The 25,122-nt window shown below is 38.9% G+C and overlaps 1 protein-coding gene across 2 annotated transcripts in view; it reads right to left on the bottom strand.

Annotated features, from left to right (window-relative positions):
• Window positions 1–25,122, bottom strand: part of rabgap1l (RAB GTPase activating protein 1-like) — a 172,556-nt gene that overhangs the window by 77,144 nt on the left and 70,290 nt on the right. For both annotated transcript variants that reach the window (XM_041792373.1, XM_041792372.1), the window contains one exon: window positions 342–455. In XM_041792373.1, the coding sequence (XP_041648307.1) occupies window positions 342–455 (114 nt within the window). The remainder of the gene's footprint in view (window positions 1–341; window positions 456–25,122) is intronic.

Raw genomic sequence — 25,122 nt, 5'->3', positions numbered from 1 at the left:
TGAATGCCAAGCAATTTCCAACTGAGCCTCGCCAGACCAAGAAATGCAAATGTTTCAAAGGAAAAAGCACAAATTTTACTCGATTTAGCACACGTTTCCATGTTGACGTCTCATCTTACAGCACCTTTTTCAAAGCAGGAGGATTTTCAAACCTTTCAAACTGGCGTTGAAATTGAGAGCACTGAGACGTCTGTTCCTTAATACCATGAATTTAAGTGAAATAACATTTAATACTTCATAATCCAGAGCTGATTTTATCTGTTGTGATTTTTTGGGATGTTACAAAAAGCCAGTTCTATGACTAATTGTTAACCCCTCCACACCTTTAAAGTCAGACTAACCTTGCAAATCTTGTACAGTGAATCCTGTCCATCTCCGTCTGAGTCCTTGAAGTAGTCGTGTGCAGGGAAGGTGCGGTGGATGTCCCGAGTGATGACGCCTTCCTGAGCCGAATCCTGCAACACACATATATTTAAACATTTCAGACACATCAAGGGAAGCTGATTTTCTATTATGGCACATTTAAAAACAGTAAATGTGAGCATACATATTGAGGCAGGCATTTCGCAGAATAAATCAGTTTATAAAACAGCTAGTTACCACCAGCAAACTGACTGAACAAGAGGCACTCCACCAGAGTGGATATAGAGTTCACTGTCACTGGGATTTTCCATTAAGGTTATTTCACACCTCAGCCAGGTGTTCTAATCCTATTAATTAACATTACGGCGGACAGTGCTTGTCTCTATGAATCAATCTGACACCTTAGAGTTACACAACAGAGCTTTTACTTTAATAGTTACATGACAAATTAAAACACGGATAAATGTACATAAGACTGCCCTGAGGTAGCCATGGAGACAGACAAAGCAGCAAGAGTGCAGTAGTATATCTGGTTTGCTTTGCAAGAGTGTACTTCTGCAGTTGCACAGTGCTGTGAAAGCAGTAAATGTAATTATCTAGTAATTTCACAAGAATAAGGTAATAATTATCTGGTAATAAGCTGGCAATTTACCAAGAAATAACTCAGTATTTTACTTGGTAATTACTCAGTCATATACTAACCCAAACCCTAAATCTCTGGTAACTAGGTGGTATTTTGACCTAACTTTAACCCCACCCCTTGTAAAACTTAAGCATTTCTCTGGTAATTGGGTGGTATTTTACTGAGTAATTTCTTAGAAATATGATAATTTGTTTGATAATTTCCAGGCAATTTCTTTATTTTGGCCCACAAAATTAAATTGAGTTCTTCCTGGATAGTTTTCAAGTAATTTTTAGGGTTAGAATAGGGTAAAGGTTAGGTTAAGGTAAAAGTAAAGAGTTAGGGTTAGAGGGTTAGGTTTATGGTAAAATACCATCTAATTACCAAAGAACTGCCACAATATTACCAGGAATTACTCAATAATAAATACATCATTTCTTGGTAAAAACATCTACTAAAATTAGTACATTTCCAAGTTACTTGGTAAAATGGCAACTTTAACCAGGGAATACCACCTTATTATTAAGGTGAAAGCAGTACTAGATAATCACACGTACTAAAAAATACTAGGTAATTAGGGCCCACAAAAGTAAAGTGTTACCAATAATATAAATTAACATTTTAATTCAATATTTTTAGAGAAAATAAAATTTGGCACTACTATTTGTAGCTTGTACTACTGTTGTGTTAAAGCAATATTACACTTAAGATGTTAATGCTGTTCTAAGTATGAGCACTACTGATCTCTATAAAAGAGAAAACTGAATAAAAACAAAATTAATTATTAATTATTCAGAAAGCCAGAGACTGACTGAAATGCAAGAGAATGAGACAAACCCAAACAATCTCTTTGTTTGAAAAGTATGCATAAAAGTATTCACTTCTATGAACTCTCATTTTATCAGTGAGATCACAGACACAGAAGAGATTTCATTGACTCAGTGCTCACAGGATTTCTTACATTTTCACTGATCTTTCATTGTTTTTCTTTGTTTATAAATGTTTATATACAGCAGAAAAAGGCAATGTTTTGTGTTAAAATGAGCATCCAGACTGTGTACAAAGCAGAGACACACTGTTATGTCACCGTGTTTGTGTTCATCCAGTTCCTCCTGCATAAGCACTTCCAAGGCCTCAGACTGAGTCTGTGCTGTCTAATCCACAGTTACTGCGGTGCTCACACATAAACAACACTGCTTGTTGTCCTATGGGTGTCTCACTTGCAAACACACATATTGTAAGTACACAATCTTCTATTTACCCCTCGCACACAATCACAGAGACTGTCATGCACACACCATCGTGCTCACAGTGCAAACACAAGTGGCACAGCAGCGTTCTCCAACAGCTCTCAGTAAGTTGCAGATAAACCAACACTGAGCCTGACAGGTCACATGTGTGTCTGAGAGAGAATCAGAGTTGAAACGGAGGAAAGTGAGAGGAAAAATGCCGTCGTTCTCTTCTCTTCTTGTTTCCTGACAGGAGAAATAAAGGGAGGGTCTTACAGAGTTTGTTGGAGACATTACAGAATATCTTGTTTACAGGGGGAAAGTCATCGGTCATGAGATCCCCCTGTAAACAAGATATTCTGTACTGCTTTTAATTATGTGTGGGAACTCCTTCCCCCTAATAAATAAACACCAAACCGGTGCTAAAGAAGTGCATTTTTAGATTATTTTATTTAACAGTGACAGAATGGTCACATTGTATGACCACTGATTAAAGACAGTGGTAGTTTGACCACTTGAGACTTTCCACATGCCCTAAAAACTATCCTTGATTATGAAACAAAGGTGTTACTATGGATTGTGGGATATGTAGTTCTTTCATAAGATCACCATCCAAAAAAAGACCTTCATGTGACGCCCTGGCTGCCTTGAGGTTAAGAGGTGTCAGGTCAGAGACCTTAACTTTGTATCACATACTGTTTCTCATGTTTTTGCCGACTATCTGGTGCTTTTTGGCCATCAGACAAGATGCTGTTTGGCAGACACCAAACACAAATACAAACACACCATCCCCACTGTGAAGCACAGTGGTGGCAGCATCATGCTGTGGGGATGCTCCTCAGCAGCTGGTCCTGGAGAGCTTGTAAAAGGTAGAGGGTAAAACGAATGTGTCAAAATATAGGAGAATCCTGAGGGATATTTTCATTCTGTCTGCAAAAGAAGTACCGACTGGGACAAGATTATATTTACAGCAAGACAATGGCATGACGCATACAGTGAAAGTTACACAGAAATGGTTTAGAGACAACGAGGTGAATGTTCTTGAGTAGACTAATCTAAGCCCGGACTTCCAACAGAGAGGTCGGAGGTCTGTGGCTGGACTCGAAAAGGGCTGTTCATATCTAATCCCCATGCAACCTGCCAGAGCTTGAGCAGTTTTGCAAAGAAGAGTAGATTAAAATTGTGGTGTCCAGAATTGCAAGCCTCACTGAGACCTATCCACACAGAACCAATGCTCTGATTGCAGCCAAATGTGTATCTATTAAAAAATACTGACCTGAAGGGGGTGAATATTTATGCAGTCACTTATTTTACATTACATATTTCTATTTAACTGGCATTACTTTGTAGAAATCTGTTTTCACTTTGAAATTGAAAAGGGTTTTTTTGTCAAAAAAGCCAAATAATATTGACCATCATTGATTTATAAAATCAGTAAAAGGGTAAAACATCAAAGGAGGTGAACACTTTTACAGGCAGTGTTCATCTGGTTTTGTCCTCTTTATAACAATGACAGTTACAGTGAGAATAAATCTGAACATTTCAATTCATGGATGTGTTCACCAACATTTACAGCATCTTTTTTGTGATCTCTCTGTCAATTCCAAGAGAACAAACAGTACCCAACAACCACATAAAGAGCAGTTTAATTAATTTCCCAGCATGTTAAAACACAGCTTTAAAAATAATTATAAGCCGATGATGAATGTATTAAATCTATGAGAGTTGGTCCATCAATCAAAAACCCATTTATGACACTCTAATCACCATGGAAACATCAGCAAAGACCTGGAAGAATCTGTTTGACACTCAAAGTTGTAAACACTCTGATTTGATAAACCATGCATGTCTCGACTAATTAACAGGCTCATTACTCAAAAAAGGGACAGAAAATGGGGAGAAGATGTCCTCTACTCTGCCTAATCCTCCTAACTTCTTCAATTTATCTTTCCAGTTCTCTCCTCCCTCTGTTTTTTCTTTATTTCTTCTTCTTCCATTTTTCAACTCCATCCACTGCACCATCACCAATAATTCTTTCTTTTTAGTGCTATGCTTTTAAAAATCTTACCTCCTGTTCTCTTTTCTACCTCTTTTTCCTCTGTTTTCTTCCTCTCTTTACAACTCTACGTAATACAGATGTGGATAGGATGACTAAACAACACAATCTCACATTATCTTGTTTTTTTTAAGATTATTTTTGGGTCGCTTTGCCTTAATTTTTGATAGAACAGCTGAAGAGACACAACAATATGGGGGGAAAATGGGGAAGACATGCACCAAACTTGCGCTGAGACCGGGAGTCAATCCTGTGACCAGAGCATTGAGGGCTTTAGCCTCTGTATTTATGGGAGTCTACCCACCGAGCCAAACCCGTGCCCCAGTGAAGAACGATCTTAATGCTGCATCATACCAAGACATTTTGGACAATGCTACGCCACTTAGTTGGCAACAGTTTGGGGAAGGCCCTTTTCCATTTAAACATGACTGTACCCCAGAGCACAAAGCAAGAACTATAAAGACATGGTTTATTGAGTTCGGTCTGGAAGAACTAGACTGGCCCACACAGAGCACTGACCGCAACCCACCCAGCACCTTAAGGATGAACTGGAACAGAGATTGGCCTTCTCGTCCAGCATCAGTGCCTGATCTCATTAATGCTCTACAGAATGAATGGGCACAAATTCCCACAGAAACACACGAAATGTTGTGGAAAGCCTATCAAGAAGAGTGGTAGCTGTTATAGCTGCGAAAGGGGGGCCAAGTCCTCATTAAAGTACATGTAATTGAATACAATTTTATTGCAGTTTCTGTTGGTGTAATAGTCAGACAGCCAAATACCTTTATCCATATAATTTATCACTACTAGGTACTTAACACTACTATACTGCTTTTAGTGAAGGTTAAAACACAGAAATATTTAGTACTTACAAGGAAACAGTAAACTGGCAGCATTTACTATAACCATTTGGGACAGTCTTGGTGAGTGTGAAGGTGCTTCATGGCTTTCAGTCTACTTAATTTCAGCTTTATATGGAATATGAATTTGTAACGTAAAGAGAAGATGCTGACTGCATTCGTCATGAATTGCTGTGTGGGTAAATGTTTTCAGTATCTGAACTTAGCACAAAAAGTAATGACTTGTGTGTTTGGTAGATTATTTCTTTTTTTGTCTTGGCAATAAATCTTATACTGTTGAAAAGCCTGTTTATTTCCCTTTTGAATGTAACCATATTTGTAAGGAGCATGCATTTGAGGGATGAGCAGCAGAGCTAAGTGAAATATTTGCCAAATCTTCTCTGCCAATGCCAAATAGATGGTCCTTTGGTGGATTGGATGTTACAACAAATGAATAATCGACCAAACGCAAATTCCCTTACTTTTTGTGACAAGTTTATATAACTTATTATTTGAATAACTTTTTTTAATAGTCGATCTAAGAGATGACTTATAAATTGTGAATCCATCATTATAAGGTGCAAAACAATATTATAATAAACTGCATTGATGAAGCATGAATCAAAAATAAAACATGTAAATTGGGTTCATGAATTACATGAAAATAATATTTGAGCAGTGCTTTTAAGACAGTGAATTATGTATTGGGGTAAGACATGATTTTTTATCTTTCATAATCTAAGATTTCACAAAACTCTAATCTTAGATTATGAAAGTATATTTTTCCATTATTTTTTCAGACTCTTGGTCTTAATATTTTACTACAACCAGGGGGTGGCTGTAGTGCATCTAAATGGCTTTTCCTATCAGGTTGAATCACACAAGAAGTAGAAAGCATTGGTATGAGGTGACGCAACTGCAGCGTTACAGACCGTCAAGATTAGCATCTCTTCACTTAAAACACAATCTATTTCACTCAACAATTTCCAGTAAAAGGGTGTGTTAATGTGTTATGTTAAACAGTAGATATCAAGATACCAAATTAAAGCTATAGTATGTAATAAAGCTACTGTTACTACCGTCCCCCCTCCCACTGTCCATCAAAATCATTGCTCTGTATGTAGGACTGCTCCTTAACTTCACTGCAGATCTGAGCTGATAAGTGCATGCCTCCTCGCTTGCTTCCTTCGTGCAGTGACAAGAGTTATAAATGAGTGGATGTTTGTGACAGCAAATGTGAATGCTAAAGCTGGCAGCTCTTTCATCTCTGCAGGGAGTCTGAGGTGTTCAAGAGGAACTGCAGCCTCATCAGCAGCAGCATCGGTTCATCTGTCAAAGTGCCTCCATCCCTGCTGTACACACATAAAAGAACAGAACATGCTCGCTTTAAACCCTCGAACACTTGTGTTAAAATCACAGGTAGAGCCCTCTTAGGTTCAAAAGGTGCAATTCTACTCAGAAATTTTGCACGTGCTCATTCAGCTACTAGGTATAGAGTTATTTATCACTTTAAGTACCAAAGCCATAAAGACTTAAAGGCAGATATCCACATCTCAACCATTTTAGCCATATGTCAGCCAGAAAATCCAAAAAAATCCACACTGGTATCCTCCTACAAAGCTCGCCATGAAGCCCTTTTATAGTGGCAAAAATTGAGCTCAGCATGATCCTTGCTATCACCTTCATCCTACAGGATCTTCAGCCTGAACGTCTTTGGACTGCCACCATAGGTAGCAACAAGAACTAGGGGAAATCCAGGCTGCTGTCACCAATGCACTTGTTCCACTTCCAGACAGTGATGAGAAAAGAAAGAGGATCTGTGGCTGCGATAAAACCTGAGTAAGAGAGGCAGCATCATGTCTGAGGAGAATACACCACTATACTCGACATCGGGCAACCCTTTGGGTCTTTATTATGATCCTGTAGTAGTTAAAAAAAGTAGTTGAGGGTGGCTTTTGGCTGTGATGATTTACATAAACAGAAGCAGGAAGGACTGTTGGATCCTTCCTGATTGGAAAAAAAACAACATAAAAAATTCAGGAAGCAGCTTCACGGGAGAGAGGAGGCAAGCCTATAGAGCCGGTAATGATGTAAAGCCTGTGCAAAGTGGAACTTCAGGCGCATATTTTATGACGGTATGCACAATAATAATACATGCACAATGTACAATGATGCACGCATGAAGAGATATGTAAGTGTAGCACACAGAAATCTTCTTTAACATAACTGAAAATAAATGTGCTATAATTCTTCTTCAAGATGCTCACTCTGCTTCTTTTCACCTGCACACAAATCAGCTGGAGTGATTCACATCACCTGAGTCCCCCTCAGCATTTTGTAGATGACATAATAAAAATGGAGAGATTAAAAAAGCATTAGCACAGGCAGGGGAATTACATCAACACTGTCCTCTATCAGTGTGAATACAACATGCTGCGTAAGTGTATTCTTTCATTTTGTGTGTATCCATTAGATTATATCCTAGTGCCTTTTCATGTGACTGAGTCAAGGCAGAAAACAAGATAAAAAGAAAAGTGGAAATAAAAGATGGATTAAGATAAATAACAAAGAGGAGGAGAGGGACAAAGAGAGGGGAGCGAGGTATGTACATGAAGGGGAATCAGAGGTTTCCTCTAATTGCAGCCTGGGGGCTTGTTGGGCAGACGGACCATTACTCAGACCTCGCCGACAGGTAACCTACTTAACACAAGCAGCTAAAAATAAAAACTGCTGATGTGTCTGAACCTGTGCTCCACCTCCCTCTACATCCAGCAGCACTTCAAGTAACCCTGCTGGTCTGACTGGTGAGAGCTGCCACAGGTTCAGAGTCAGGAGGTTTTCCTCTGCCTACAGAAACACTCCACTCATTCAGGAGCAAACACTCCTGTGTCAGAGGGGTCGATGGTTTATTTTGAAATCACTGCTCTTTTAAAAAAGGTTCTCCAAAGTGCTTTTGATGCAATACAAGGTGAAGGCATGCATATACAGGACAGAGGTCACATCAGTGAACCAAGAAATTATACATATGGTAAAGCAGTTGCCAGTAGGTACATAGGAACATCTACACAGCCTAATAGAATCTCACTATTCAGCTTCAGTGTTGTATCTTAAGGTGCCTATACTCTTGAATTCAAGACTTATTATGTATTTCATTAATTTGAAGTTAGCATTGGTGTTGTGCTGGATTAAACTGTAGTGAGATGTTTTCTTGTTACCTCACTACAGTAAATGGGAAGGACTTGAAACTAAAAATACCCAAAACTGAACATTATGGGATTGTTTTTTTGCAGACGTACAGGGATTGAAGTTCTTACCTGTAAGAAAGAAAAATACTCCGATGCATACCGACTATTTCACTTCAGTAAGTAAAAAATGTAATATCGAAACAGCTGATTTTGAAAATCATGATGAGTCACTGACTAGAAACACTTAATTGTGATTAATTGCATATTTGAAATTCCATTATTTTGCAATTAAAACAGTTCTTGAGCCTTTGTGAAAGTGGAGTTATTTTTACCAGTGTCTAAATTGGGAATCAAATGAAAGCAAAAAAAATGTAATGTTCTTCTTGAAACTCAGAAATTGTATTTAAGTGCTTCACTACTGAGTTCTAAAACCATGACTTAGAGGTAGGAGACAGCCTCAAAGTGCTTATTCTGTTTAACACATCTTTTTTTTGAAAGATAACACAGTAACATTAAAAAATAAATACATAAATAATTATATATATATATATATATATATATATATATATATATATGTAGGAGTGCTTGTACATAATGACTCATAGAACTTAGATGATCCCTAGTTATTGCGACTGTAATGGCACTTTTAAGAGTTCCTGTTTAGTTGTTTTCTTTGTGAAAGTAACACAGAAAGTTAAAAATGAAGCTTAGAGACTTTATCAGGACAAAGTTCATTGTTATGTTTCTAGTTTGTGTTCTGTGTGATCTTAAGCTAAGGGTGCTTTTTGGATTAAAAAGAAATCCTTTCCAAAAGAAAACAAGGAACCTCAGCAGTACTAACTTAACACTAGGAAAAAGGAACTTGCTAAGGATGGAGACATAAATGAAAATAGCTTAAAAGGAGCAGAAAAAGGTGAAATGTTCAATGTCAGGAGGTGCATTTCACTTCTGACCTGTCCCCTGAGTGGTGAAAGCCAAAGGTGAAGAGGTTTAATTATTTTCCAACACAGTGGGAGTAGGAAGACAGTATGGTACAAACTAGACTGAAGGTAATGTCATCTGTTGTTGCTCCAATGTGCTTCATCAAGTCCAGAGTCACGCTGTGAGCCATCTACCAAGAGATTTTAGAGCACTTCATGCTTCCACCTGCTGAGAAGCTTTATGGAGATACCGATCTCCTTTTCCAGCAGGACTTGGCAGCTGCTCACAGTGAAGCCAAAACTAACAGAAACTGGTCTAACCGGGATCTCAAAGAGAATATCTGGGGAAATGTCAAGAAGAAGATGAGAGACACCAGACCCAATAATACAGACGAGTTAAAGGCTGCTATCAAAGCAACCTGGGCTTCATAACAACTCAGCAATGCTGCGGACTGATTGCCTCCTTGCCACAATGCATTGATGAAGTAATATGAATTTTTGTCTTTGGACTAATGTTCTGTGATATGGTGGAGATGGTAGATTTTTTTATTTTTGTGAGCTGTAGGCTGTGATTATCAATATTAAAACAAAAGATGTCATGAAATATATGACTTTGTAATGATGATTTCTGGAATAGATGGAAGTTTCAGTTCTTGAATTAAATAACAGGGTAAAATTAACATTTCATGAAATTCTAATTTTTTAGGTGCACCTGTAAGTAAAATACAACAAATGTGTTGCTAGTATGTATTTAAGGGAATTTTAACTGGCTATGAAGCAGATGGAAATTAACTATGACAGTGCTGTATGACCCCCAAAAGCAACATCACCATAATCATTATTTAAATGCAGTTATTTTTGGTAGCTGTCACTGTTGCAACTGTATCTCAATTTGGCAAAGAAATTCACAGCAAAACAAACCATAAATACATTTACAATTTCCAAAGAAAGCTGTCTCAGTAGCAGAAGTATTTCTTCTAACATCCTAAGATCTGCAAATAGATGAGACATCCCCCTAAAGCAACACTTAGTATAAGTTCCATACAGAAGCTTTCATGAAAACATACATTAGGATATTTTAGATTATCTCTTCCAATTTCTTTAAAATGAGCACATTTATACTTTAAGGGCAGAACTGTGGGGGTGGCATTAATAAACGTTTTAGAAAAGGTTGAACGGCTGCTGCGCTGGGATTAAAACTTTGTTCCGATGCCAGTCTACCATTCAGTGAGACTTCTGACATTGATGGCTGATGATTTGGCCATTAAGGTTTCTACATTTACTAGGTTTAGATTCTTCTGTAACAGAAACATTTTTAGAGAAATTTTTAATAAGGTCAGAACAATCCACCCAGCATGTTTTAAAGCACAAAATTGGAAATGTCAACATTTAGTTTCAGAAGTATGAGTCAGTCCGTCCATCAGCAGCATTGAATCCTGTCAAAATGTCCTTGAGTTAAATAACGAACCACCTACCTGCTCTCACACTCTTTTTCTCTCTGGATTAAAGTGCTAGTTAAAGCTAAAATGTTCAAAATGTAAATGTAGAATCTTAGAAGCAGTGCCTCCTTTCTCTGCTTTACACTGCTCTGGAGAGAGCAGTGAGCTCTCGAGTCATCGCTCTCCTCTGACAGTGTTACGTAACTCTCTGGTGTGGAAGGGGCCCATGGGTGCTGGCTGGTGAGCCCCTCGACAGAGAGGCAGCCACGCTTTGCTAAACCGATGAGGCTCGAGCAAAATACGCCCGAGCTCAGACAGCTGAACACTCCAGAGCCCTCTAGGTCCTGGAGAGGCAGAGCAGCCAATCAGAGAGGATGCTGCTGGCGTTAAACTGCTGAAGGCGACCATGAAGACGTATTGCAGGGTGCAAAGTCAAACTGTTTGTACAGGATAATTACAGAGAGAGCAGAGCTAGAGGAAAAATCTAAATGTTTACTTTGTCACTGCTATTTGTTTGGAAATGGAGATCCCTGGATAGAAAAAGGAACACTGCTGGAAAGCAATTTGTCTGACTTCAACAAAAGGGAGATCTGAATTTCACGGTGTGGTTGTTTACTATGTTCTACCAAAAAAGACAGATCAAAACAGAAACTAAAAAGAAAAAAGGTTTAAATAAAGACTGCTCACATCTACTGTGTCTTCCCTATATTGATTTTAATAACTAGACTTGACTATTTTCTAAAGGTGTCATGAGATCTTGTGCCACAAGATCTGGCAAGATTGAAAAATATCTGAGATTTCTGTTTGAGGTGAAGACTGTGTTACGAAATCAATAGGCTACAGAGTCCAATATTGAACTGGAAATTGTCCCTGCAATTGCTCCTGACACTTGCAAATTGTGGCAGCTAGTGGAGGAACAGAGTCCAGGTGATCCTCCGTGACATGTTTGGATCACTGTTACCTGTTGCTTTTATGTCATCACATAGGTGCATTCAAGCAGAGGGTAAACAGAAAGCTGACTGAGTCAGTGAGGATGACATTAAACTAGGGTTGCCCTGATCAGCATTTTTGGCCTCCGATCCGGATCCGATTTTTTAATATTGAACATCTACCGATACCCCGATCCGATTTTTTTTGTTTGCAAAAATAACTGAAGTAAACTGAATAACGACTAGATATCTCAAACTTATTCCATTTAACTCAGTACATTCAATATTGTTGTAAAAAACATAAAATCTCATTTCTGCTCAGAATGGTGTAATAGCTCTGTTTAGCTTTAATTGTTTTTAAAAAAAAAGTAAAAACATTTTCACTTAGTGCAGCGTTTGAATTAAAGCAGACAATCAAAAACCAACTTTAAAGTGGTAAAAACAGCTGACAGACCTGATCAGTCAGAAAAAAAATAACTCACATAACCTCAGTTCAACTTAGAGGCACTGAAAGCCTTGTCAATAGTCACAATAAGAAATTGATTCAATAAATGAATTTGAAATATTATAATTCCACTTGGAAGTGGCAATTAACTTGACTATATTAGTCACAACAAAAACTGAACTCAAACATGAATTAAAAACATCCCAACTCCACTTTTAAGTGGTGCAAACAGTTTGACTTGAATAGGATCAAAAACATATGAATCATACAGAATGTAGCAGCTTAACCTGCGGCATGAACCAAAACATTAACATTGCAATGAACCCCAAATATCAAACAAAATACAAGGCACTCTTGTTATTTCTGTGCAATGTCTAAAGTGCAACTGGAGCTGTTACATCACTTTTTCCTCCCTCACTTGAATTTCTTTACCCACTTTTACTTCAAAATGAAGCTAGCTTCCTGTTTAGGTAAACCGCCATCCTCGAAAGCCTGCTTTACATGCTCTACTGTGTGAGACCCATGAAACTGGCGTGCATGAAATACTGTACACTTAAACTCAAAGGTGGAGGAGTGTGTAGTGAGGCTCAGCAGTGACATGGGGCAAACATCAGAGCTCTTCTGTAAATGTCTGTAGTGAAGCTAAGGGCAGTGCCATTGCTTTTTAAATTTTCTAGTATGCTGTCACATACTTTGTTGTACAGCTCCAATAAGCCAGTGTAAGTAACGTAATGTTGAGACTACAGGGCACAGTGTGGGTCAAAAAGCTCAAGAAGACGACAAAAACTCAAATTCTCCACCACGGAGATGGACTCTTTGTCCAAAGTGATGAATTCAACCACCTTTTCTCTTATCTTTTTTGCCTTATCGCTCTCTATTTGTCTTTCCTCTTAAAGTCCAGAGTGTGTTGCTTCGGTTTAGCTGGCTGTTGCTATAGTGAAGTCCCTGTATTCCACTGCATGTTTAATTTGGAAATGATGGATCAAATTTGTAAAGTTAAACCACCTCGTTAAACAGTCGTACAGATGCTGTAAGTGGCCACTGGACTCTTTTCACTCTCACGTTTGAAGTTTTTCCACAACGCTGACATTTTAAACTCAGGACTGCTAATGTTGCTACCGCTACTGGTGCGTTTATGGCCTGTCGTAAATTGTGTTCCGTCTACAATAGGTGAGGTAAATAATGGGCTGGGCTGATCGGATCAAATTGCAGATCTCTGATCAATTAAAAACGCGTATATTGGCTCCAATCCGATACATACGATTGGTTTCAGGACAACCCTGCATTAAACTGTGGTATAATCCCCATTATGTTCAATTTTGGATGAATGGGACATGGCGAAACAGTTCAGAAGTTTTGGTTGTTTGTTATCAGTGAAACAGCTGTGCAGCTCTTCAAATCAGGCATACAGTATTACTGCAACTCAAGGCAAATAGGCTGTTGGTTGATACGTTCCAAATATCAATCTTATCTCTATACTACTCTACTGTACTACTACTACTTATCTGTTCTACTTACTGTAGGCCGAGAGATCAACTATCATACCAGTAGCTGTCCAGACAACAAACACCACAAGGCAAAAACAAAACTGCTGAAACTTTAAACCTTTTTTCTCTCTGAGAGAGCCCCAAAAATAGACTGCATTTCAGATACTGGTGAGACATATTCAAGATTTTACAGTAATTCCATTCAATCGGCCATCAGCTGAATCTCTGTGTCTTAACCGTTCTCAACATTTGGGTTGAAAGTTGAAGCAGGAAAGGGGAGTACAGGGGGTACCATTGTCAGAGTAACAGAAGGCTACACCTAAATCCTCATGTCACGTAAACTCTTCATTATGTCAGAAATTAGTCAAATTGTCTTGGGTATGCTAGCAGATTCCTAATACTGATGTCACATCAGGTTTAAATAAACACATTTGAAGTGAGAAATCATTATTGTACTGTTTACATGCTCCTCATCTCCAAACAGTGTCGAACATAATTATTGATTCTTTTCTCAGTAAGAAGGCCCTTTTCTTCTCCCCTCAACTCCAGTCCCTCTGATGGGGATGAAACAAAGCAATTGCTCAGGACATGTGAGCCTGCCTACAGCATGAGTTGGGTGGTGGTGCATTATGGGCCATGTTAGAGAACAGAGGCTGTGATGAACCCTGCAAGATGGTGAGCTAGAGCGCGTCTGTTACTCAGCTGAACCCTGCCGCTCCACCATGCGGGAGTCCACAAGAAGTCAGGGATTCAAGACTGCTGGGAGAACATTTCTGCTTCAACTTGGAAGCTTTTTACTGACATCCAACACACTTTAATGGAACAAAAATGTTTACAAACTCTCGGTGATGAGCCACACGATAAAAATGAATGGTTATCATAAAAAAGGCAGTAAAATGAGAACAAGACAGATGGGGGAGTGGTGAGCGTAGAGTACAAATATAAAGGGATGGAGAAATGGCCTGAACAGGCAGACGGGCAGGAGAGGGAGGTCGACACAACGGGAGAGACAGGGGAGAGTGACTGACAGCAGGAGTATGAGCAAGCCTCTTCGACTTTGAGTGTATGACTCCTCCCTCTGTAGGAGGGCCAGAACTGGAAGTGATAAACGGGCTACATTTGGTTCCTTCCCCCAAAAACTGAAAATGAAGGATGGAGACAATAAAAAGGAGATGCTGAATAATAGTATCCCTGAAAGAACTTGTCATGATCTTTCACTGACAACAGGGAGAAACTTTCTCTCTGACATGCTATTTGCTTAACATTTTGATGCTTAATCATTTTTGTACAACATAAGGCTGTGACTGTGTCTTTTTATATCCCATCCTGTGCGAAATGTTGCTCCTCGCCCCACTAGGTCAGCTGTTTTCATTCCCAAGGTCACAGTTTTCCAACACTTTGTTTTTCACCTCGCTCATGACCGATTTTCAGGTTTAAGGCTACTTCAGGGATGTGGTTGTGGTCCATTTTGAGGAAATGTCTGTACCAGCATAATCATCAGTGTTTGATTTCCAGGACCACACTGTGGCAGTTTTTAATTATGGGTAGGTCCTTGTTGGACATGTTTTCTGGCCAAAAAAATGCAAACTATCCTCTGTTGACATTTTATATTTCTGGTGGAATATATAAACAACACCTCAAAATGTTAATGTTTAGCCAACGTTGATTTTTAGCCCATTTTGACCTATAGTTTGCTAAATTACTTGGAGCCACTACACCTGTCGAGTGTGGTGTGTCGCCTAGCCTCCTTGCTGGTTCTCTGAGCACTCTCTTAAAGGAGCAACACAAACTGAAAACTCTGGTGGCAAAGAGTACTTGTCATATTGTGTTGTTTTGGCTGAAGGCCTCTGGTGGTGGAATTTCACATACTGTAAATTCAACAGGCTGTGTTTCCCTCATTGTAAGGTTCAAATGTGTTTTGCTGCTCTGAACAGATTTTCTGGAGGGAGATGAGAGCAATAGCTCTTTTAATTGAAAAGGTTGCCTACCCTGGCCTAGCCTTATGTCTGCTGCATTTACTGTCTTCACTAAAGACACTTTGAAGATACAAACTCACCATAAGAGAAGTAAACTCAACAGCTATTGGTGCATGTGGTATTGAATTTATTCACATCGCTTGGAGATTTTAATGCTCAGAACCATCTGTTAGGCAAATCTGTCAGTCTGTCTCTTCTTGATGGCGAGTATTGTTTCCATTTTGGTGCCCATTGAAAATTAATGGAAGGAGTTTCAGTCAGTCTGTGTTTAAGTTCTTTGGTTTTCTTGACAACTGCTCATCCAGCTATGTTACGGTTGATGTTTAAGGGCTAAAGACAATGAAGACCATGGCCGTTAACAATCAATGGACATGTAGAAAATCAGCGTGTTCTACTGCAAGAAGTTAAAAGCATTAATAAACTGAGAGGATGCACATTTTTACTGTACCACTTTTGTCCTGTAGCTCAATACAGTCTGTGCCAGAACACAGTGCAAAGGATGAAGACAAGTGATATAAAATTCTAATGTAAGTTGTTTGCTTTCTTCTTTTTTTATTTAAATTTATTTTGGGCTTTTTGTACCTTTATTTGATAGAGGAGGACAGTGCATAGAGTCAGAAACAGGGACGAGAGAGTGGGGAGAGACATGCGGGAAAGGGCCACAAGCCAGATTCGAACCGCCCGCGTACATGGGGCGCGCCTTAAACCACCAGGCCACCTTACCCCTGTTTGCTCTAATTAAAACATATAAAATATCACAGAACTGTGGAATGGACACTCTGTTTTCAGGAAATATCCTTCCCTGAACAGCTGGGAGCAACCACACTGTGGATGAAAACACTGTGTTTTCATTTATCGTATATTGCTTTCCTTGCAGCTATAATTTGCCTGACTTTTTATTTCATCCGTTACCTGTGATTTCCCTGATTTTGAGAACTGTAAAGAGGAATCTTTCTTTCAAGTGGTACAATTACGTGACTATCAGCATGCAAGAAGACACTCGCAGAGCTCCTCTTTAGCGACCCTCAGTACAAGGCATTCAAGCAGTGCGTGCAACAGAACGGCTGCTTAGCGGCAAAAAAGACTCGACGAGTCTGTTCAGATTTCCTGTGGTGATCAGTGGGATTGTGCTACTATGAAGATGGATGCCATTAAAGAGAAAAAATGTGTGTTCAGCAAACATTTCCTTGTAGTGGTAAACATAAAATGCTTTCGAGGCAATTCAAAGGTCTGCCATTAATTTCCACTGAGGCACCTTCTGGCATCCTGAAAAAAATAATGGGTTGAAGAAACCTCCCCTGAAGATGGATATAAAGAAGAGGATGAAGACAAGACGGCTGGTTATGAGTTATGAACTCAATTTGAACCGTGCTCTCATTTTTGTCTGACATCTATTAAAAAGATTAAGTTTCAGCTTGGGATTATAGGTGAAAGACGATTTTGCAGCTTTGAGGCTATAGGAGCATAATATGGCTTCATATTAAAACACAGCTGGATGTAACACAGTTACATATATCTCTATAAGCAGCGTTAATGAAGAAAGAAACTGAAAGACCAAAAATGCTCCTCTTGTTTTTCCAACAAGCGCTAAGTTGTGACTGCTTTATTTGCATTAGTAAGACTGTATAATAACACATCTGGCACACTCTCTCCTACCAACTTTCCTCATTACTCCTAATTCCAGCAAGATAGAGCGTGATAATCTACTCGTGTGATATTCAGAGGACGGCAGCCTGGTAATTAAAAACCAGCTCCCCCCCTGAGGCCTTTGTCCTTGGTTGCTGGCGAGGAAGTTTCTAGAGGCTTCCCTGGAGAGTTGAGGGTGGTGATGGTGGTGGGGGGGGGGCAACAGCTGGCCCGCCTGGCAGATTGCAAATTCATCTGTCTCTGTATCGCTGCCGTGGCATTTTATTAGTCCAACTGGTTCCGCATTTTAATAAGCCAAAGAAGTACAGGCAGGATGATTAGACAGAGAGCGATTCAGCTACATTTCTCTGTTTACTTGAAGTGAAATAACTGACGAGCAAGCAGTTCTGAGGAAATGGCTACTAAAGAAAACAGAGCTGGGTGCTTGTATGGGATAGGCAATAATAAATCAACACAATTCCTTAAATTCCTTTGGACTTAAATGAAGAACTACCACAACTAATCAAAAAATCATGATCAATTCCATTAAATTAGTAGTAAAAATTGACTGTTTAATTACAGATTGGCTGCCGTCTCGATTGTCATCGATTAGGAAGTCAATCAAATCATCTCAGATTTCCCATTTTTCATATCAAAAGATTTTGCTCTTTGTTTAGAGAAACTTGCCATGTCAAGAGCTTTCCATCACCCTTCACAAAATAAGAAACACCGTCTGGATCTTCACGTCAACCCAAGGCAGAGAAATCATGTCTAACAGCTAAAGCTTTGATGATCAACAGTTATTAATGTCAGCCCACTACAGTGGTATCCATGCTAATTTCCTGACCCACTACCATGTTTACAGGCTTGAAATACAATAGAACCAATCCACCTCTCTCTCCTCAAATGATGCTGATTCGTCCAGTCATTCCCTGACCAGGAACAAGCTTATCTGCCTGAACCTGTGCAAGATGGATCTACCTGATGACGGTCATGGAATCTGGCCAATCCAGCCAGACTTGACTTTGCAAGGCTAGGATTCTGAAGTCAAAGCAACATTAGATTTTGACATCTAACATTAAACCAGATGTTTGACACTGGCATTACAAACTTTGAGATTTCATATCATCAGAGACTCATTTAACATCAAAATGGTGTTGTGATCCAGTGCCTATCAAATAGAAGGTTTCGATGTCAACCAGACATTGGGTTCAATGTAAACCCAACCTTTGGATAAAATGTCTACCAGACATTTAGTTTCAACATCAATCGGGGCCCAAAAGTGGGTCTCAAAGACATTTTCAGTGGGTTGTGGATGTATGCCTGGGGAAAAATGGGGCAAAAAGTCTTTGATGTACTTTTATTTTGAAGGATATGTCTCCATCTCTTTGTTTTATCACAACTGAAGTTCCTTCTAAAGACCAAATGGCACCATTTTGAAACAAATGGTTATGAAGAAATGTTAGAAATTTAGGTCACGATTCATGGATGAGGAAAGTCTGACTCCAGACTGGTTGAAAATCATGAAGCAGATGTTTGATGGTTTTGGCATCAATGCAAACTGGAATTTTTTTTTATATCTATAAGATGATGGGATTTTCCATCAAAGCAGATATATTAAGATATTAGGACATATGATGCCGTTTTGACGTCAAAAAAACCACAACAACAATCCATGAGTTGGATTTTGACATCCCGATGTTGAATTTTTCCCTCACACCAGCCAAAACTTTCATGCCAACCACACGGGGCTCTGACATCAACCCAAGGTTGGATTCCACGTCTGTCAGACAGTGGGTACTGACCTCTAACCAAGGCGGAGTTTTGATGTAAAATGTTTAATTCAACAAGACAGGTGTTGATGTCAATCAAATGAGGGGTATTTTCAATTACTTTAATTTTTATTCTATCAGAAATTATTTGTAAATCATGGAATACATAATGCAAACTTAAAAGAGGGAACTGTTTTCAAAATTATGACTTAAGTACTTAAGATGCAGTGATTAAAAAACATACTGAACTTTTCAAATCTCTATTTTGCGCTAATTCAACAGAACTTAACAGGATGATGTGCCCTCCTCTATCCCTCCATTTCCCTCTCTCCCACACTGGCACTCAAATAGACAACATCACACAGAGAGGTACATGTGTATACTCTTAAAATAAGACATTTTCTCTGTGTTGAAACTTTCAGAGTTATATATAAACAAGATTGAGGCTATTTCTTATTGTGAACACAAAACACTCATAGAGCTGAGTCCTTCCATCAGAAAAGTTTGCCACAAGTTTGCTGATTTCCCCACATAGTTAACTTTGTTTGACATCATCCTCACTGATAACATGAATATTTACTGCCTAAATTAGCCACGTACCATCTTACATAGATAAACAAGACCAGAACCGAACAGGAAGTAGGTCCTAGTAAAATTAATCTGAGTATATATTCAAGGCTTCTTGACAACATATCTTTCTATATAAAAAAAAACAAATAATAAGTAATTATTCACTACTTACTTATTTGGTAACGGCTTTTTTTTTCAGGTGGACATTTTTTTTATATTCTTACCTGCCAGGGCACTGTCTGTGAATCTGGCCAAAGACTGGGAAATACTGGAGATCAGAAACTCTGAACCAGAGAGGCCCAAATGAGGTTGGCTGATCTGGAGTTGGCATAATGTTAGATCTGTACCTCAAAGCAATTTGGGATTTTGCTGTCAGTGCAACATTGGACTTTTTTGACCAAACAAACATGAGGCTTTAACATCGACCCAAAGCTTGAATTTTATTATCTAGAGAACATTTGGTTATGACCCCTTACCAATGCTGAAAGTTGGCATTCATTTCAAACAAAGGTTGGATTTGATGTTTATGAGGCACTAGAATTTAGAGATTTTTTTGCTTTAATGTTCACATTAAGAACTGTTTAGGTTCTGCCTAAATCAATCACGTTAACTTTTAGGTGTAAAATTTACATTTATGTGAAATTCAATACTGAAATCTTAATGGTGTTTTGGCTTATTATGGGATATTGGCATTGGCTTGTGGGGAGACATTACGTTTCAGCTATGGTTGTTAAGATTTTGTGGTTATGAAGCATTAAAAAATACTGTAAGCCATGAGACAAGCAAAGATACTAATGCAGGCACACACACAACAACTGAAGGCTCAGTTTTAATGATTGGTGTGGGGTGTTTTCCAGAAATACTGCAATGTTTTCCACACCAGCACACTACCACAGCTAGCTGTTGGACTGTCTACTGGCAGACTGCTTATTTTCTCTCCCATTCATTCACTCCTCTCCTCCAGCCCTAAAACAGTGGCGTAGCTAAATACCACAGAGGAAGAAGTAGCTGTATTAAGGGATGGCCTGAAGCAAGCTGATGGACAGTCGCTGCTAAATAAGTGCCTAACATAGCTGGGCCTTACGTGCTACCATGGGAAACATTGCCTCAGGATAGAAAGACAGAGAAAGAAAATTAGGAGGGAATGTATGCTATGGAGCCAAGAAGTGGAATTTGACTGTCTTGTGGTATTTAATTCAGCTAAAATACCCTGAGAAAGAATAGGAGAGGCTGGTCTTCATCTGTTGGCAGAGTGTCAGTACCTAAGGTCTGCAGAGAGTTCAACAGTAATAAACAGGATTGCCTTTCTCTGTCTGCTTAGGTGCTTATCTTTGTCCTCTATGCAGGGATGAAACAATAATAAAGCTGCAAATCAAGCTCAATTAAAATATAAAGGATGAAAGAAGCAAATCTCTCTTTTCTTTTAGTTCAGCTGACATGACATTAGACTGAAGCTTTTCCAAAGTCAATATTTAAATGTAACTATAGAAGTCTTTACAACCAGTACAAAGGTCGCCCACCGTCCAAAGTGCTGGCTAAAGCAGGATCAGATATCAACAATGTTGACCATGGAGAAGAGAGGAGGATCTAACACAGTGTGACAAACCAAAAAGGTAAGAAGGGTGAGAATTTTTAGCACATTTAGAAACAAAAATTACCCCTATTTGCCTTAAAGATTGACTTATTTTTGCTACTGTTACTAAAAAAGCTGCAACAAATGTTTTTTTCATATACATCCACATGAATCCAAGTCTTTTATAATCTACTTGTGTAAGGTTTAGTATTCCCTTAACAGACATTTTCAAATCAATTTAAATGCATTACGATTAAAATAAAATGGGCAGTCATTATGATCTAGTTCCTGTATTTTTATGCCGTGATTTTGACCATGAGTCATGAAGAGGAAAGGTGCAGGAGAGAGGTGTTGATATTGTACATCACTGCAGGCAGTTTATCAATCACAGATTTAATGATCATTACGGGGGTTCAAGTGAATCGATAAGTCAGTTCAGCTCCTTATGTGGATGCTGTCAGTCTATATTTCTTTTCTGTCAGATTCTCATTTAATATTTCACTCCTGCATTTTGAATATTTATGAGTCATTTCAGCTCCAAGCTTAAAAAAGCCAGTGCAAAGAGTTCACGTTAACATTGAAGACTGCTGTAAATCCATCTTAGTTATCTGAAATAAATTAAATTTAGGTCATTGTTGCTTTTTTGTAATGTAGTCACTTTCATTTGACAGTTAAAGCTCTAAAGTGCAGACATATTTCCACAAAGTTACAAAATATTGCTAACTCCCTTTGCCATATTTCTCATTCAAATCAACAGTGACTCCAGTGTTATTTTTTTCATATCTTTCTGGGTTTTGTTTTGCATCATCCAGTGTTAATGTCCTGTCAATGTCTTGTATCTATATTTATTTGTGTGGACAAAAGAAAAGCCACAGGGCCGCCTCCAGTCAGGAGGTTGGCAGGAGTGCCAAGTTAAGAAGAGAAAAGCTTTACTTGTTCATCATTTCATAATTTCTGTGTGGGGTTGTTTTGGCGTGCACTGCCCTGTAATGCCTACCAGAAAGGAGGAGTTTAAACAGTTGAAACAATGTTCAGGGTCTGCAGCAATGTAACCTGCCCATTTCTTGACCAGTCAAATCTGTTTCATCCACACATCCTGGACACAAACTGTTTGAACTCCTCCTCTCTGGTATAGGTGTTACAGGGCACTGCACACCAAAACAACCCGACACAGGAATAGTTTCTTTCCCCTCGCCTTCACTCTGGAGGCCACTCAACAGTCACAGAGTTACCCTGATGATCACTCAGCAGTCACAGAGTCACTCTGGTGATCACTTAACAGTCACAGAGTTACTCTGATGACCATTCAACAGTCACAGACTTACTCTAATATCGACTCAACAGTCACAAAGTTACTCTGATGTACACTCAACAGTCACAGAGTTATTCTTATGATCACTCAACAGTCATAGTTACTCTGATGACCACTCAACAGTCAAAGAGTCAATCTGATGACCACTCAACAGTCACAGAGTTACTCTGATGCTCATTCAACAGTCACAGAGTCACTCTGGTGACCACTCAACAGTCACAGAGTTACCCTGATGATCACTCAACAGTCACAGAGTTACTCTGATGACCACTCAACTGTTGCAGAGTCACTCTGGTGAAGATTCAACAGTCAAAGAGTTACTCTGATGACACCTCAACAGTCACAGAGTTACTCTGGTGACCACTCAACAGTCACAGAGTCACTCTGATGATCACTCAACAGTCAGGGAGTTACTCTGGTGACTACTCAACAGTCACAGAGTTACCCTGATGACCACTCAACAGTCACAGAGTTACTCTGGTGACCACTCAACAGTCACAGAGTCACCCTGATGACCACTCAACATTCACAGTGTTATCTTGATGATGTCTCAACAGTCACAGAGTCACTATGATGACCACTCAACAATCACAGAGTTACTCTGGTGACCACTCAACAGTCAAAGAGTTACCCTGATGATCTCTCAATAGTCACAGAGTCACTCTGGGGATCACTCAACAGTCACAGAGTCACTCTGATGAAGCTTCAACAGTCAAAGAGTTACTCTGATGACACCTCAACAGTCACAGAGTTACTCTGGTGACCACTCATCAGTCACAGAGCTACCCTGATTACCACTCAACAGTCACAGAGTTACCCTGATGATCACTCAACAGTCACAGAGTCACTCTGGGGATCACTCCACAGTCACAGAGTTCCTCTGGTGACCACTCAACAGTCACAGTGTTATCTTGATAATCACTCAACAGTCACAAAGTCACTCTGGTGACCACTCAACAGTCACAGAGTCACTCTGGTGACCACTCAACAGTCACAGAGAACCGAGGTTTGCAAACTTGTGGCCTATGTGTCAGTACTCTTTCCCATAGTTTGCATTATTATGACTTTGATCAAATTAAATTCGACTAGTATTGAGTATTTAAAAAGGACAATGTAATTTTGGTGTTTGCATCGGTGTGTTATATCGATGTTTGTTTGCAAAATCATACTGGCATTCACACTGTTGTCTCAAATATCAGCATGGCTGTTCATAGACATACTGTTCCAGGGTTAATTCTATTTTACCTTATATAATCATGGCTGTATAAAGATCATATCCAACTAGGGTTTGCACTGTTGTAACAAATGTTATCATGGCCATGTTTAACTCCAGCATTCAAGCATGTAGTGTTGTATTGTTTAATAAAAATCTAAGCTCTGCTTAAACCTGGGTAGTAGTTTTCTTTGAGGCTGATGTCCTTGAAGCAGGCTGCCCAGGTTCAAATCTGGCGTCTTTCTTGCTTGTCATTTTCCTACTCTTTTCACAGTTATTTTACTTTATCTCCTGTCCTATAATCAATAAAGACATTAAAGCCCAGAAGTAAAACAAGGTTCTTATATTCAGTATAAAAGCATTCAATTTCATGCAATATACTTGCTTTTAAAGTAGTCCTTGTTTACCTTCTAGTTCTATGGATTGGAAAGATGAATACTCACCATTAGGTGAATAATTGCCCAAGTGACCCTATCCCCATGGCAAATTCCTGACCATACAGATATGAAGATTATCAGCCAAATCAGCTACAGTTTATAGTCAACATGACAAACAACCCTGAACTAAATTGGTTTCCATAGTTGCCACTAGCCAGAGAGAAGTTATAGTGCTCAAGGGCAAGATTCTGGATTTCACAAAGTGCCTTTATTAGACCCAGAGTCAGCATGACTCAAAACTAACAGTGAAAGTAATTATGCAACAGAGACTCAGAACCATAATAAGCACGTTTAAAATAAAAATGCAGAACCAGAGCTTTTAAAAGTGAAAATTAGATGCCTGGGTAAAACGTACCTATTTGGGAGAATCAGAGCACTTGGTTAGATGGAAGAAAAACCTCTCAGTCCAGTGACAACTGATGGATAGAAGACCTATCAATCATCAGGTCCAAAGGTGAAATGGATGTACTGAACCCTGAAAAGCAGCTGATGAAAACTTCCTGTACTTCCACATTTATAGTGTTTTTTAATTGTCCAATCCAGTGCAGGTAAGTGTTCACTTTATTACTGTGGGGCACATTGACAGAGTTCAGGTCTGTCAGGTCTACTTCTGTGGTGATTTAACATGAAATAGGTTTGTCCCTGAATGGACAATGCAACCTCTTTTGCAACTATGGCAACAAGAGAGTTGGTACCATTTGTAAAATAAAAGACACGTTTTTGTGATTAAAATGTCAAGTCCCTACTGTGCACTATGCAGAGATGCAGAGTACAGTCATCCCATGATGATGCAGTGCGACCATTATCATTATTTTTATCACTATTTTTTCAAAGGTTTATAAGTACCTTATAGTACAAAAGAAAATGATAGTAATACAATTATTTATACATTTATTTATTACTTATTCATCCTTTTTTTTAGCAGGAAGAACCCACTGAGATAAAGAACTCTTTTTCTAGGGGCACCCTGCAGCAATACAATAAAAAGAAAGAAAATACAGAATGACCCATTACAATTACATACATAGAAACAGTTTTTCTTGTAATCTCCTGCCCTGGTTAATTAGTAACATTATCAAACAGCTGCAGTCCCTTTTAAGTAGCTCAGACACTAGTTTTTTTAAAAATG

This window comes from Cheilinus undulatus, linkage group 7, assembly GCF_018320785.1.
Source record: "Cheilinus undulatus linkage group 7, ASM1832078v1, whole genome shotgun sequence".
In the NCBI taxonomy this organism is placed as follows: domain Eukaryota; kingdom Metazoa; phylum Chordata; class Actinopteri; order Labriformes; family Labridae; genus Cheilinus; species Cheilinus undulatus.
The sequence above is the reverse complement of the archived record's forward strand: the minus strand, read 5'-3'. Positions and strand labels throughout refer to the sequence as shown.